The sequence below is a fragment of the Phascolarctos cinereus genome, unplaced genomic scaffold (genome assembly GCF_003287225.1).
Source record: "Phascolarctos cinereus isolate Bilbo 61053 unplaced genomic scaffold, phaCin_HiC Scaffold_2;HRSCAF=192, whole genome shotgun sequence".
Taxonomy (NCBI): domain Eukaryota; kingdom Metazoa; phylum Chordata; class Mammalia; order Diprotodontia; family Phascolarctidae; genus Phascolarctos; species Phascolarctos cinereus.
This window is the reverse complement of record NW_027555625.1, coordinates 40,112,207-40,128,801: the sequence shown is the minus strand read 5'-3', so window position 1 is coordinate 40,128,801 and position 16,595 is coordinate 40,112,207. Positions and strand designations below refer to the sequence as shown.

Below are 16,595 nucleotides of genomic sequence, written 5' to 3'. Positions count from 1 at the left end.
GACCCTAGGTAAGTCACTCAACCTGTCTGCCTCAACTTCCTCAGTGGTAAAATAGAATCACAACAGCACCTACCTCCCAAGATTATTGTAAGGATCAAATGAGATAATACTTTTAAGCTGTTTATCAAAGTGATTGGTACATAGTAAGTGATTAATAAATGCTTGTTCCCTTCTCCCTAAAAAAATGGGGAAATTGGGACAAAGAGTTAGTTTTAAGGGGAAAATAATGGGCTTGATTTCTGGACATGTTGAGTTGTAGCTGTTGCTAGGAGACCCAAATGGAGACTTCTGGTAGGTAGATGAGTCATTAGTGAAGAAGTTTCAGTGGAAACAATACACAATGAGAAGTGGAAGATGGGATCAAAGTATTAGTGATTAAAATATTAACCACATATTTATAATGCATTTTTACAGATCACAAAGCACTTTCATAGACATTATCTCATTTGATGCTAACAACAGCTCTGTGTGGTAAAGAGACAGTAGCCAGGAAGCTATGATTATGCCCATTATATAATGAAGACAAGGAAATTGGTGCTCAGTGATCTGCCCAAAGTCACACAGCTAATAAGAATGGACTTAGGCTGAAACCTTGCTTTGGTTCTAGAGAAATCTGTCTAATCTGGCTCAGATGATCAGATGTCCTCCTATAGGAAAGTCAGTCCTGAGATGTGCCTTCCTGTACCTCCTGAAACATCCCTCAGTGACATGTTACACACACACACACACACACACACACGCACACACAGAGTGAATCTTTCCTTCTTTTCGCTTTCTTTCTCTCCTTGCTCATGGGGAATCAGATAGACTTTCTAAACCAGGCTTCTTTTCTCATACTTCTGCTTTGAAGGGCAATTTTGCAGGTTGGGACCATCTTCCTCTTCTGCCTGATTGACACTCCTCTTTCAGGCCACAGCCAGTATTATTAGCTGGGTCCCTGACCCCCAACACCTACAATGATTTAACAGTTTTTGTGAACACCCAAAGGATTCACCTAAATTCCCTCTCTCCTTTGTCCTGCATAGGTCCATCACTTCAGAGAAAATTCTAAGGGTGGGACAGAGTTTTAAATTTTATGGACTGGAAAAAGCACAACAGAAAGAGAATAATGTGTTTAGGGGTCAATAACAGGATGCTTTTTGCAGCAAACAAAGCTGGAGACTGATGGGGGAGGGTTGGCCAACTTTATAACTTAGCATGATACCTCTAAGGCCGGGAAGGGATCTCAGAGGTCATCTAGCCAACCCCCTCATATTACAGATGAGGAAATTGAGGCCCAGAGATTTAAAATGACTTGCCCAAGATCATACAGCTAGTAAAAGTCTTGCCACGGGACTTTGACGACTCTGGAGGAGAGAGCGAGGCTGATGATTTTAAGCAGTTCTGTCTAATTTAAATTCAATTCTCGTGCAAGTCAAGACTTCGTTCTCACGATATCACTGGTCCTCTTTGAGAATGAAAGATGAACAACAACATCAGAAAATATCAAAGACAGGATTTAAGCCTAGGAACTCTGACTCTAAAGACAGTCCTTTAGCCAGAGCATCTTGTCCTCTTTGAATCCCTCAGATTTAGAGCTGAAAGGGAGCTGGACGGCCACCTCGATTTCTTTTAAAAAGGAGGAAATTGAGGCGTGGGGAGGTGATGTTACTGATCCAAGTTTACTTAGAGCAGGCAGCAGGACTAGAACTCAGTCCTTCTGACTCCTCCAAATTTCAAATTCATACCAATAAGGGCAAATCACAACCCTAGATTCTTGCATCTCAAACCCTCTCATAGCTCTATGTTCTTCTTTCTGAGGCCAGTTGGAAAGCATGTGGATTTCTCTTCTTTAAAAACCTTGGGAGAATGAATAGCCAACCCCAGTCATGATATTCCAAGCTCATCTCTTGTAATTTACCAATTCCAGCCAAATCCTGGTATTTCAGTCCATAAAGAGCAGGCCTCTTGTCACTCCACTCCTGCACTTTTCTCCCTCCCCACCACCAAGGACTAAGGGCTAGGCCATATTCTTCCCGATGATACATACAGGCAGGACCTGATCCTAGGGGAAAGTCTCCAGACAGGGAGGGGGAGGACAAGATTCCCAGCTGTGCCTATCACTGCCCCCACCCCCCTCCAACTCCATTGCTGAGCTATATTCTCCAGGAATTTGGAATTTTAGAGCTACCCAGGGCTGTGGGAGAGAGAGCATCGTGTCCAACTCCCTTACATTACAGGTGAAGAAACTGAGACTTGAGAGAAGTAAAGAGGCTTTGTCCAAGTTCACAAAGCTGGTATGTGACAGAGCAGGGTTTCATAGTAAGACCTCACATTTTTCTAATAGTGCCTTATGGCTTACAAAGGGCTTTCTTCCTGATTCTGTGGGGTAGGACCTCAGGTATTACATTCCCATTTTACAGACAAGGAAATTGCAGCTCAGAGAGGTTTCCAGCCCTGCCTGTGGTCAAGTAGTAGATTCCTGTTTCAGCTGGTCTTCAAAACAAGATTTTTGGCCCTGGAGCCCAGAGCACATTCCACTAAACTGCACTGTGTCTATTCTAGTGATTTTGTGACTGAGAAGTAATGGGTATTGAGCTTGGGGAGGTCAGTCAAATTCAGATTGTGAAGGGCTTATGTGTTAGAGTTTGCATTTTTTTCCCCTTAAAGTCAGTCCATTCTCCAATTCCAGGAATGGTTGACAGATTACGCGTTCATTCATTCTTCATTACTGCCAGCTGATCCCTTCCTGGTAAAGGAGACCTAAAAATCAGAATATGGAGATTGTCAGGTCCACAGGCTTCCCAATGCCTTCCTTTCCTAAACAGAGCTTTCTCTCCCTTTCCTTTCTCAGCAGGGCTCAGGTGCACTCCGCCTTAGACCGAAGAGATGTGTTCCCTCCCCATAGCCCGGTACTTTGTGTAAGTTTTGCCAGTTTCCTGGCAGGGACCCTCCTGAAGATCCTTCAGCCTTCCTTAACCTGCTGAAGAGGAGATATGGGGGGACAAGAAAGCTGTCTTTATATATTTGAAGGCTGTCATATATGATAGGGTTTAGACTCATTTCATCTGGTACAAAAGGATAAAAGCTTCAAAGAGGAAAATTCAAGCTTCAGTGTCAGGAAAAAAGCTTCCTAATGAGAGCTGCCCCAAGTGAAATGGGCTACTTCCAGGAACAGTGGTTTCCCCTAGCTGGAGAGCTTCAGGCATGGACCAGATGACCACTGGTCCCCTATCTCACAGGGGAGTTTCCTTTTGTGTCTGCATTGGATTAGATGACCATTGAACTCTCAGATTCTGTTGATTTGGGAATAAAAGAAACAGAAGGCAGAGCTCAGTGCTGGTTTACAGGGGAACAAAAGACACACATACACAAATCAGCTGAGTCTATGAATGTCACACAATAAGACCTTTACCCAAGGTGGAAAATTCTAAAGGAAGAGGTTCCAGGTCCTAGTGTAGGACTCTGACCCAAACTGAAACTGACTTTAACACATGTAGGTGTTAGCCAGGGCTGATACCTAGTTAGAGGAACCTCATGGGGAGATGAGAATCTAGCTTTAGCCCGGTCAGAATGAATTAGGAGCTCCCAGGTCCTTAAGAGGTATGACTCATGCAAAGTGAAACCAGCCCAGTGGCCTGAGGTAATCATGCATTACTTTGATGTCCCTCACACCCCTATTTCCTTTCCTCCTCTCCTCCAAAGCCCCATATTCAGCTTCTAAACCTATTATTATAACACAATGCTGGCCATGAATGATGATGAAGGAGCCTTGGCCAACTCCAATGATCTCTTTTTAGCCATAGGAAAACAATTGGCCAAGCAAAGCTGTGACAGTCTTGTCCCATGTGAAAACACTTCATCCCCATTAGGAGAGAACTCAGGAACAGGCTAGGAAAAAAACTGAGATAGACAGATCTGGGGACAGTCAAACCAGTCCAAAATCTCAGCACCTCTGCAGTGAGAGTGAATTTCTATCCTGGGGTGGTTCCAGATGTTTTCATAGATTGTTGAGGAGGGGAAGAATATGGCAGAAAAATTATTCCTGTAATTATGTCACAAAAATGTCTACATTACCAGAAGCAGGCTTGGGGGAATAGGGAGGCGATAATCCTGTATCATTCTATAGCTTGATAACCGATCATTGTGTTTGGTTCTGGGTACTGTGTTTTAGAATGAGCATGGAATGGGTGAAGACCTCCCTGGCGGAAGCTAGGTGGTACAGTGCATAGAAGGTTGGAACTGGATTCAGGAAGACCTGAGTTCAAATACAGCCTCAGACATTTAATAACTATATAGCCACAGGAAAGTCACTTAACCGGTTTGCCTTAGTTTATTGATGTGTAAAATAAAGATGATAATAATAGCAACTACTGGGGGCAGCTAGGTAGCACAGTGGATAGAGTGGCCCTGGAGTCAGGAGGACCTGAGTTCAAATCTGACCTCAGACACATAACACTTAGTAGCTGTGTGACTCTGGGCAAGTCATTTAACCCCAATTGTCTAAAAAAAAAATTTAAAAAAATAGCAACTAACTTCCAGGGTTGCTTTGAGGACTATTATTTGTGAAGTGCTTTGCAATGCTTGAAGCTCTGTATAAATTTTAGCTAGAATCGTTATTAAAGGGCTTTGAGTCTTGACTGGGAGGAACAGTTGAAGGAACTGGGAATATTTAACCTGGGGAAGTGAAGCCAATTTGGTCCTGATGTTGGCAAAAGCTTCCTGACTATTGTTTAGTCAATTAATTGTGTCCAGCTCTTCTTGGCAGAGATAATAGAGTGGTTGGCCATTTCCTTCTCAAGCTTATTTTACACATGAGGAAACTGAGGCAAGCAGAGGTAAATGACTTACCCAGGGTCACACAGCTAGTAAGTGTCTGAGGAAAGATTTCAACTCAGGTCTTCCGGGACTCCAAGGCCAGCACTCTATCCACTGCACCACCTATTTTCCTCCCAACAATCAGAGATATTCAAAAGTAGAGTGTGCCGCCTTTCAGGATAATGGGTTCCCCCTCATTGGGGGTACTGGAGCAAAGACTGGAGGACCAATTGTTAGTTTATTATGAGGAGAATTCCTTTTCTAGTGTGGGTTGAATTAGATGACTTCCTTCATCTGCAGAATGAATGGGTTGGATGGTATAGTTGCTGACCTCAACCCCCCATTGTACAGATGAAAAAGCTGAGGCACTGGAAAAGTCAAGCAGTTTGCCATCAGTCACATGTTGAGTCAGGACATGAATCCTGTTTCTCAGTCCCATGTTCTTCCTAATTCATTGTGCTGTTTCCTTTAGTGCATGGGGGGGGAAAGAGAGACTGACAGGCTGTGGGGTGGAGTACTGTATAGTTGTGTGTGTGTGTGTAGGAGGGTGAGATTTGGGGCCTCACACTAACCTGAAGGTTTTTCAGAATCAAGGATGCTGAACAGAAGCCTTTATACTTGAAGAATGACCAACTTCTAGTGGGAGAACCCAACTCAGAACTCTGTCGTGCAGGTGAGCAGCTCCTAAGCATTCTAGGTCACCCACCTGGAATTCCCATCTCCCTCTCCCCACCCATCTGGTGCCAGAGTTGGGCCCCATTGGCTATGTTTCTTTACAGGTACAAGAGCAGCTGCAAGGGGTCATAAGGATGTGGGTGAAAAATACCATATTCTTTGTTTGGGGCACAAATCTACTAGAGATAATTTTGTTAATTAAATATTAATTATTTAATAATCAAATTATTCTAACTCCAGAGGGACAGAGTAACACTGACACAGAGACAGTTGTTGGCAGACAGAGACAGAGACAGACAGACAGACAGAGACAGAGAAATACCAACACAGACACACACACAAAGACAGATATCAACAGAGACAAAAGGAAGGAAAGAAAAGGAGTGAGAGGGACAGAGGGAGAAAGACAGAGAGAGAAAGGAGGGAGGGAGAGAGAGAAAGATAGATGCAAAAGAGCAGAATTTCCCCAAGCCTTTGGAATTTTCTCTGCCACAAGCAGTTTTGGATTACATTGAAAATATCCCCAAACAATGACATGACCTCATGATAAATAAAACAATTACAGAGCTCAGGTGAAAATTTAAGTAACTGTTTTTGATTCTTCCAATAGAATATTCACTTAAAATGCCAGAGAATCCTGGGGAATCATTTTCTCAAAACATTCAGTCCAATCAAGTATGGAGATAGAGAATGCCCTTAATTAGATTATAGTGTACTAGTTTTAAATTTGATTGCCCTTCTAATCTGGGGCAGCTGGGTGGTGCAGTGCATGGTCAAGAAGACTCACCTTCCTGAGTTTAAATCTAGCCTCAGACATTTACCGGCTGTAGGCAAATCACTTAACCCTGTTTGCCTCAGTTTCCTCATCTGTGAAATGAGCTGGAGAAGGAAACGGCAAACTGCTCTAATATCTTGGCCAAGAAAACCCCAAATGGAATTAATACCACTCCCCTAATCTATCTTCTTTCCCAAGCTTAGAGTTTCTTCCTGAACTTTGACCTAGTTTTTCTTTTAGAAGCTGGTTAAGGGGCAGCTAGGTAGTGCAGTGGATAGAGCACTGGCCCTGGAGTCAGGAGGACCTGAGTTCAAATCTGGCCTCAGACATGTAATACTTACTAGCTGTGTGGCTCTGGGCAAGTCATTTAACTCCAACTGCCCTCACAAAAAAAAAAAAGAAAAGAAATCGTTTACATCTTTGATAAGAATGAAGTAAAAATGTTTTCAAGAAGAACATTGTTTTGGAATTGAGAGCTAAAGACAGACTGATAAAGATTTCTCATTCCAGTTACAAAAAAGCATTTCAGACTAAAGTATGTTCCTAATACTCTTTCCTAAGATATATCCCAAAGAGAGAATGGTGTGTGAGGAGCTCAGAATACTCCTATAACTCGTTTTGCAGGACACCAGCAGGGCCCACCTGACCCATCAGGTTGGACTGAACAAGGACATCTACCACAACACAATGCCTGGCAAACATCCCTTCAACCTTTCTATGTTTGGTGGCCCAGGAAAGCAAAGGGTTAACTCTAAGGCTCAGGCTCCCCACCCAGACTTATGAGACAGAAATATCCCTGTGTCTGAGGGAAGGGCCACTTCTGTCTAGATTCTTGCCTTTTTCTTGGTGATCATTTTACAGTTCCCTCAATCTCCAAGTTTATTTTTTCTTCTCTCCCAGAGAGGATCTGTGTGCTTCCTAATAGATCCCTTGATCGAACCAAGTTCCCCATCATTATGGGAATCCAGGATGGAACTCGATGCTTAGCATGTGCAGAATCAGGAGAAGAGCCTTTCCTACAACTGGAGGTGAGAATGCTCTAGGTGCCCTACCATGAGTCTTCTAGCATTGATATGAAATTCCTGACTCCCAGTTCCATGTTCTTCTTTTGATGTTTTGATGCCTCCTCTGGAATATGGAAAAAAGGAGAGGATGACAAGTTTGAGGTAGAAGGTCAGTAGCCCTATTCCTATTTTTCCCATCTCTTGTGCTCCAGTAGGGAGAGGAATGCTGTTGTCCTCATTCTCTCTTGCCTTTCTCTCAACATCCACATAATGGCAATACCTTCCTTCTTTAAAAGATAGCCCTCTCCCCTTTCCTAAAGAACTGCTTCTTTATTTCCTTCTCTGACCTCCAACTCTTCTGATCCCCAGTCCAAAGAGGCCTCAGGGGCTAATACTCCTCACTGTACCTCAATAACCTCCTTGTGATCAAGTGTCCCTTCTTCCCTATAGGATGTGAACATCGAGGACCTGTATAAGGGTGGAGAGGAGGCCACCCGCTTCACCTTCTTCAGAAGCTGCTCAGGCCCTACTTTCCGGCTAGAGGCAGCTGCCTGGCCAGGCTGGTTCCTTGGGGCTCCAACAGAGCCCCAAGAACCAGTCAGACTCATCAAGGAGAGTGATCCCTCCCCTCAAACGGAGTTCTTTTTTGAACAGAGTCGGTAAAGGCCAACGGCTTGAAAGCCCCAGCCCCATGTCTGCCTTCTAGACCCTGCTCCGTCTCCAGGCAAAGTTCCTCTCTGGCCCTTATTGTGTGTCCCTTTGTATAATGGGAATGAATCAGTCTTCTTTGGGGGTTATGAGGGGTGGTGGGGGCAGGGTTGCTTATATCAAACAAGAAGACCTTGGACAGATAAACCCAGCATCTCCTCCCACCCATTTGGTCCCATTTTTGTCGGCATAAGTGTCCACTGAGATTCAGAGTTTTCCAGACAGTCCAAGCCCTTCTAGTTCAGGAGGAGCAGCCTTAGACCCTAGAGTTCACCCAATACCACTCAGAGTCTCATGTTCTGTCCATTTAAAACCCTTGTGCCAATCAATCAATGTACTAAGGACCAAGTACTTTTGGAGTGCCTGTTGGTTTGTAGGGGAGGAGGATCTCTGCTATGGACAGATTGGATTTATGGTGCTGGTAAAAGCTCTAATTGGGTTCACGTTCTCACCAGACTCAAGAAGGAATCTGCTAGGAGAAAGTGGAGGTAGAGAAATATAACTCAGGAGAGAGGGCAGGGTCACAGAAAAAGATTCAAGGGTCACCAGCCCAGAGATGATAGTTGAACCTAGAGAAGCAGAGAGCCAAAGATAGGAGGAGCCTTTGAGGAGGGAGGAGAACCAGCCAATAAGCCCAAATTAGCTTGTCCATCTTTCCTAAGACCAAATAGTATCCTACTCCTCCAATATTTGTTAAGAAGAAGATGGGACAGGTGAAGGAAAAGGGGCTCAGCTCAGGTCATGAAGCCAATCAGTTATAGAGCTTGGTGAAGGATCAGGATGTTCGTTTTCATCATTGTTGTTTTGGGTCTATGCCTGTGACTTCATAAGTGTAGGCAACTCAGGACATGCAATCTTCCTTCACTGATGCTGATGCGCAGCTCAGTGGAAAGAAAATCTTTTCATGGTCATCCAGCAAGTACATCTCAACCAATAGGATGTAAATTTCCTGAGGGTAAATATTGTTTTATTTTGGCATCCCCAGCACCTAGCACAATATACAGAGTAGGCACTTCATAAATGCTTCTAGTTTGATTGATCAGAGGCAGCCTTCAAACCCAGTTCTTCTGATTGTCTGCCATACCACACTACCTCTCCAGATCAAGAATTAACATAATGAAAAAACACAAGCCAAAGGTCCTAGGAGCAAATCCTTACTCTGACTTACTTCATCCATGAACTTGGGCCTCATGTGGAAAATGAGTAGTTAAGCCTTCAGGACCTATGAAGGAATGAACTCTTCCTTTAAGATCTAAATCTTTTAATTACGGACATTGATAGGAGGATCCAGTGGAAAATCAGCATTTCCCTTCTTGTGTCCCGCACAATCAGTTTGTACTGAGCACCGACTGCATACCCATACTACTCTGTGGTAGACAATACTTGGGGCACAAAAGAATTGGGAAGATAATCCCTGCTTGCTTGAAGCTTCTGATCTTATTGAGGAGAACAGATGGACACGTCAGGCCCAGCGAGCAAAGAATTTGAGAGTCACATTTAAGTGATTGTGAAGGAGGATGATTAATTCTCTAAGAATTTAAACAGTCACTAGGATGAGGGTAGGAAGGCTCCATGATGGAGGAAGAAGCACACTGGCATCTGGATGAGTCAGTCTGCAAGCATTTACTAAGGACACAAGATGTGCCAGGCTCTGGGCTAAGCAGGAGGGAATACCAAGAAAGGTCAAATCCACTCCATGCCTCCAAGGAGCTCATAGTCTAATGGGGAAGGCAATGCAAACACCTATATCAGCAGGAGAAAGGCAAATGAATTCAGAGGGATTGGGAAAGGCTTCCTGCAGAAGGGGAAATTTTACTTGGAATTTGAAGGAAGCTGGGGAAGTAAGGAAGCAGAGATGAGGAAGGAGAGGAGGTTCAAGCATGGGAGACAGCCAGAGAAAATGCCCAGAGTCAGGAGATGGGATTTCTTGTGGGAGGAACACCCAGGAGGTCAGTGTCACTGCATCACAGAGTATGTGGAGAAGGGTAAGGAAAGGTGGGAAGGAAGGGATTAGGAAAGACTTTAAAATCCAAATAGAGGCTTTTATATTTGGTACTGGTGGTAAATAGAAAGTCAATGGGATTTCTTGAATAAAAGGGTGACATGGTCAAACCTGCGCTCAAGGAAGATCAATTAGAAAGCTGAGTGGAGAATGAGAAAGACGGCCAACAAGCAGGCTATTGCAATAATCCAGATGGGAGATGCTGAAGACCTGCACCAGGGTAATGGTAGTGCCACAGGAGAGAAGAGATCATGTGGGAGGGATGGTGGTGTTGACAAGGACCAAAAATGACATTACTATGTTGGGGTCAAGGTAAAGCATGTCCAACTGTGGCTGATCAGACCAGTATGAGCTCAGAAGGCTCTACCACAGGTTGGGCACAACTATGAACATTTGGAATGGCCAAAGTCACACAGCTAGTTAGTGACAGAGGCTAAGTCATCAGAAAGATGAATCTTCCTCACACCAGGCCCAGTACTCTATCCTCTGGGCCACCTAGCTACCCTACAGAGTGTCTTGCTGCCCACTAATTCCATCAAGTTTGATTAGAATTAAAGAGATAAGAAAGAAAACACTCCCTTACACTTTGTTTGGAATACCTCATTATCTCTGTTACCACCCCTTACATCCTGTAATCTCATCAATTGGACTGTGGGAAATCAATTTATCAAGGATTAGACCAGATGACCTCCAGGGTCCCATATTTGCTTCTTCCTTCAATTTCTGGAGCTCACCAAAGTCCAGTTTTCTCCTCAACATGCCATTGGTACCCATTCCAAGGTTGGCTACTCTTTCTCACACACACCCTGACCCAGATAAGGCCAGGAGGAGTTATCAGCCTCCTTGCTTCCCACTGCCACTTTCAGATAATCCTTTTGCTACCATCATCCCCAAAACATCTCCTTTGAAGTCTGCTCTTATTTCAGCTTGCTCACATCTTTGCAGCTGTCATCTATAGAAGGGGTTCCTTACCCTAGCTAATGTCAGACAGGCAGACAAACAGAGAGAGACAGACAGACAGACAGATAGATAGATAGATAGACAGACAGACAGGCAGATAGACAGACAAGCAGATAGAGAGACAGGCAGTTAGGCAGAGAGATAGATAGATAGACAGAGAAAGAGATGATAGATAACTATTTCAGTATTAGTTTCCTTTGTACTCCTATGTATTTCATTATTTATTTAAAACCATGATTCTGAAGCTTCATAGGCTTCAGTAGACTGTCACTGGAGGGTTCCATGACAGAAAACAGGCCAAGAACTCCTGATCCATGAATGTTCAAAGGTGAAATCCCAAGTCCAGATGAAATAGTTTGGCACTAAGCTCACACCCCGCCCCTCTCAAATCCCAGCCTCCTTCAGCTGCCTCAAACTGCTTCATTCTTGTGATCTTTGAAGTCTCCTTCAACTATGGACAGGGGTAATCATGTCTACACTCTTCCTTCCACTCAACCCTACCCACACCAACCTTAACTACATTTTCCATATGAACCAGAATTCTTGGTTAAAGGTTTGATATCAGCAAAAAGATAAGATGAGCATGGCCCACAAAGGCAGCAGTCAGGAGCCTAGCTTGATGAGAACCGAGAAATTGTATCAGAGCTGTGGGTCTCAAAGTGTGATCTATTAACCCTTGAGAGTCCCCGAGACATTCAGGAAGTCTGTGAGGTCAGAACTATTTTCATAATAATGCTAATGGACTTTACTTTCTAAAGTGGCAAATACTGGTAAGACTCCCCCACAAAAGGGGATGTCATGAGACAAAAAGTTGACTGTATTAAAGAATAATTGGAAAGTCAGGATGGGTTCAGTTGAGGGAGGAAAGGGAAGAGAGATCAGCCTAAGATTGCTTTTGAATGCCAACCTAAGGAGTTTGGACTTGATCCTATAGGCAACAGGGAACCATCAGAGGATGGAAAATATATCAGGGCGGTTAGGTGGCAGGCACCGTCGATAGAGCACCAGCCCTGACATCAGGAGGACCTGAGTTCAAATCTGGCCTCAGACCAAACACTTGACATGTACTAACTGTGTGATCCTGGGCAAGTCACTTAATCCCGACTGCTTCACCAAAAAAAAAAAAAAGAGGATGGAAACTATATAGTAAAGTAGGCAGAAGGACCTCAAATGATATTTAACTTTGGATCTTTTGAGCTGAGGGGAAAATATATACTTCTGAATTTATCTGAAGAGTAAGAGAGCACTGGATCTCACTTCTGGAAATTGTCTAGGGGCTTAGCATCCTAGGAATTTGACTGGCCTGCCTTGTGGATGCCCAACTTCAGCTCTGAAAGATGAGATAATGAACAGGCAGGATTAGCTGCTGCTCTCTCTTTGACATTCTCAGACTCTGGGATTCTAAATCTGAGGCTGGTCATCTCTGCTCTGCTTCCCTCCTTATCCTGCTCTTTGCCTTTCTTACCCTTTATCTGAGGGATCTTGATTCAGAGAACTGTGCCCCCTTGTAGAACCAGGGCCTGCACTGCTGACTTTGGGCTGCAGGTGGGGATAGAGACCACCTTTAATGAGGTTTGCCTTCTCCCCTTTGGAAAGTAGGGGTGTGTGTGTGTGTGTGTGTGTGTGTGTGTGTGTGTGTGTATGTGTAGAATCTCTTCCATTGGTCAAACCAAGGACTCTGTGCACTCTTCCTTCCAAGACCCTTCTCCCCATAGCCAACCCCCAAACTACTAGATGCCTCCAAGCCAAATCTGAACCAATAAATTGTCCAGATTTCATTATTCTCACACAGGATGAGTAAAATACTCTACCCTCTTCTTAACCACCTTCACCTATTTCTTTTCTGTGACCATGGGTTTCTGGGCTTTGCGGGACTGGGGCTTTGTGAGAGAGCAAGGTTGTATGATAGAAGGTACAATGTTATTAGAGTAAGAGAAATTGTATTCATCTCCTGATTCTGGTGCCTACTACCTGTGACCTTCAGCAAGTCACTTCATGTCCTTCAGTTTCCCCATCTGTAAAATGAAGGTGCTTGGCTAGGTGACCTCTGAGGACCCTTCTAGCTCTGGGTCTATGATCCTATGAGACTCCCAAGCCTAGGAATATGTTGACAGGCTCATCATTTCCATCATCCTCTGCCTTCCCACAAGGCAATGCCTAAACCATTCCAGACACAGTGCATGAACCTCTTCTCCCATATTCTCAGAGATAAATGATGCTTCTGGGGGTGAGACCTAGCAAAACTCCAGGATCCCTTCATCTTCTCTGGCTCATGCTCATCCTAAGCTCCCAGTGATGCTCCACCCAAATTCCCCAGAACATACTTACCCCATGCTCTCTAGTTATGCCCTGTCTTCCCTAGGATATTTACCCCATCCTCCTGGATACAGTCTCATTCAATCCTCTTCAGGTCATAGTCACTATGTATACCCTTGGACCCTCAGATATTCTTACTCTGTCTCCCTTGGGGTATTCATTCCCTTCATCCCACTGAAGGCAGGTAGGTGGTTCAATAGATAGAGCAATGGGCCTGGAGTCAGAAAGACCTGAGTTCAAATCTGGCCTCAGACTCTCACTAGTTGTGTGACTCTGGGCAAGCCGCTTAACCTCTGTTTGGCTTAGTCCACTGGAGAAGGAAATGCCAAACCACTCCACTATATTTGCCAAGAAAACTCTATACAGAGTCATGAAGAGTGGGACATGACTGAACAACAGCACCCCACTATGCTCTCATGGCATCCCTTCTCCCTGGGAGAGTTTCATATTCTCCTCCCTGGAACTCTCTTGTCCTGTCTTTGGAAGAAGGACTGGTGCTGAAGGGTCAGCCGGAGCATCCAACAAATCTGGAGGTTAGATACGCACTGAAATTCACAATCTTCTCCATTCTATGAAAACACACACACACACACACACACACACACACACACACACACACACAAGCAAATCTGTGGGCCAAAAGTCTCAAGAGCTAAGATGATGCAGTGGGATGGGGTGAAGGGAAAATACTATAACTAAAGAATCATAAATCTAGAGATGGAAGGGACCCCAGAGGCAGTCTAGTCCAATCTCTTCATTTTACAAAAAAGGAAATTGAGGCCCAGAGAAATGAAGTGACTTGTCCAAGGTCACAAAGTGGGTCAATAGCAGAGTTAGAATTGATCCACAGATGCCAGATCTAGAGCTTTCTTGACTATACCATGTTGTTTCTGGATTTAATTGGGATCATTCAGGAAGCAGCAATGTAAGAGTGAAAAGAGCACAGAAGACCTGAGTTCAAAGCCATGCTCTGCTATGCACTTCCTGTGTGATCTTGGGCAAGCCATTGACTCTGAGTCTCTGTTTCTTCACCTTGAATATAAAGGAAGTGGACAAACTGATGTCCAATGTCCCTTTAACTATAAACCTATGACCCGAACCATGCTCTAATGTAGACCATGAGCACCCCTCTTGGAGTCAGGATTGCTAACCAGCCAATTCACAGGCTCCAGTGGGGGCAAAGGCTCAGGGCAGATCAAGACGACTCCCGCTGGGCCATAAGTCAAGACTTGACATGAAATAACTCTCATCCAAGGGATTAGTTTTAGAGAGCTTAGGTGTATCCTTCTGTGATTCAATTCCATTCAATTTAATTAAAATCAACAAACATGAATTAGGTGCTTACTATGTGCTAGGCACTATACTAGGCACTAAGGGTACAAAGTCCCCCTCATTCTACCAGGGGAAGTCTTCACATACTTGGGTTTGAGGCCTTGTCAGTTACTTTCAACCTGGTTTTAGCTCATGTGTCGAGACAGTTTTTCCGGAGTGTGGCTGCTTCACATGCTACAGCTTCTTAGGGCCACGGGTAGGAGTTGGGGGACAGCAGGCACTGTGGAGTGTTTAGAGCTTGTTCAGACATTGAAGATGCCAAGGTCATCCACTTCATCCCAGGCTACTGGCCATCATCTTGACTTTTGTCCTGCCACTGGACTTCGATGATTCTGGAAAAGAGAGAGTGAGGCTGAAGACTTTGTGTAACTCTGCCTCACTTAAATCCATTTTGCACACAAATCAAGACATGACCCATGATATCACTGGTCCTCTTCAAAAATGAAGGATGAACAAAAATACCAACAGTATTGTTATACTAGATGTGCTATTTGCTGTTGTTCAGTCATGCCTAACTCTTTGTGACCCCATTTGGGGTTTTCTTAGTAGAGATACTGGAATGGTTTGCCATTTCCTTCTCCAGCTCATTTGACAGATGAGGGAATTAAGGTAAACAGGGTTAAGTGACTTGCTCAGGGTCACACAGCTAATAAGTGTCTGAGGCAGGATTTGAATTCATGAAGATGAGTCTTCTTCACTCCAGGCCCAGCACTCTTTCCACTGCACCACACAGCTGCCCGTGCTATATTAGGCTATATTATTATATTGTATCAGAGAGTAGACCAACTGCCTGTGAACAAATCAGGGAGCAATGAAAGCGTGATTACTGTAAGCATGGAGGGATGCCTCTTGCCAGTTTTTTTGTGGTAAACCATGATGTCTCCAGCAGATCAGTGTCATTCTGAGATAAGAGCTTGACCCTGGCTGCTGGCCTCTGTTCCCCTCCCAACTCTATTTCATCAGTAGCTGTACTGTTGACCTCTTTCCCCAATTACACGTGTATCTGTTGTATTTGTGTTTGACTAGACAAATATCATCACGTTGTGATTGTGGATTTGCTTTGGGTAAAAAGTGACCTTGACAGTATTGAGGAAGAAACAGGAAAAAAGGGGGAAGGGAAGGGATGAACTTGGCCCCAGCAGAATGGAGGAAGGGACTGAGGATAGCTACCAAGATTGGGCAACTCCAAGTTGAATTCAGAATAGGAGGTGATGGCTCATGGGAGTGAAGAGACTGCCAATTTGGAATCCATCCCCTCTCTTAACAGTGTGCATCTTCCTGTCTTGAGGATGCCACCTGCTACTGGACTCAGGCTTCTTGGGATAGCTCTATTTGCCTTCACCGGAATGGATCTCAGAAACATCCGCTCCAACCTTCTCATTTATTTTACAGATGAGTAAACTGAGGCCCAGAGAGGTCAAAATGTCTTTTTCAAGGTCTCCCTTACTACATCAAGGTAATAAACCTCCAAGGCAAGATTTGGGTCTGGGAATCCAGGAATTCAGAAGTAAGTCCATGCTGTGTTTTGTAACCAGTATGTAAACAGACTGCCAGGAAGCAGAGCAGCCAGAAGTGGGAATGTCAGGGGCTATGGTCTATGCCTAGGGATTTGTACTTCACCTAAAGCTCTTCCAGAAAAGAGGTGTTTTTCCTCAACAGAGGGTTAAGATAGATAAAGCCAAGCTGATCTGGAGAGAAATCAGAGCAGAATACAGGAGGGAAGTCAGGCTTTTGTGTTAAGTTGTGCAAAGCTTGACTTTGGATCTAAGCTGTGTACCTATTATTGGCTTACCTAAATGGAGTACCCACTTTACTAGACTCTCATAGTGACTGTAGATATTGTTACTGTTTCTTTAAGAGGCAACAGAATCTTGAGAGACCTCCAGTTCTATAGTCTTTATGGAAGAAGCTATTCAAGGGGGGAGAGAATGAATATAGTTTGTACACCACGGCTAAAAGAAATATGATTTCAATGGCTCCCTCTGGTAGAGAAATAACAGGGAAAAAAAAAGAAAAATATCTCACA

The 16,595-nt window shown here is 44.1% G+C and overlaps 1 protein-coding gene across 1 annotated transcript; it reads left to right on the top strand.

Annotated features, from left to right (window-relative positions):
• Nucleotides 1-2,829: 2,829 nt before the first annotated feature.
• Nucleotides 2,830-11,035, top strand: IL1F10 (interleukin 1 family member 10). Its single transcript, XM_020963521.2, has 4 exons — nucleotides 2,830-2,900; nucleotides 5,385-5,470; nucleotides 7,148-7,275; nucleotides 7,702-11,035. The coding sequence occupies exons 1-4, from the start codon at nucleotides 2,869-2,871 to the stop codon at nucleotides 7,912-7,914; spliced, it is 459 nt and encodes a 152-aa protein (XP_020819180.1). The 5' UTR covers nucleotides 2,830-2,868; the 3' UTR covers nucleotides 7,915-11,035.
• Nucleotides 11,036-16,595: the final 5,560 nt, after the last annotated feature.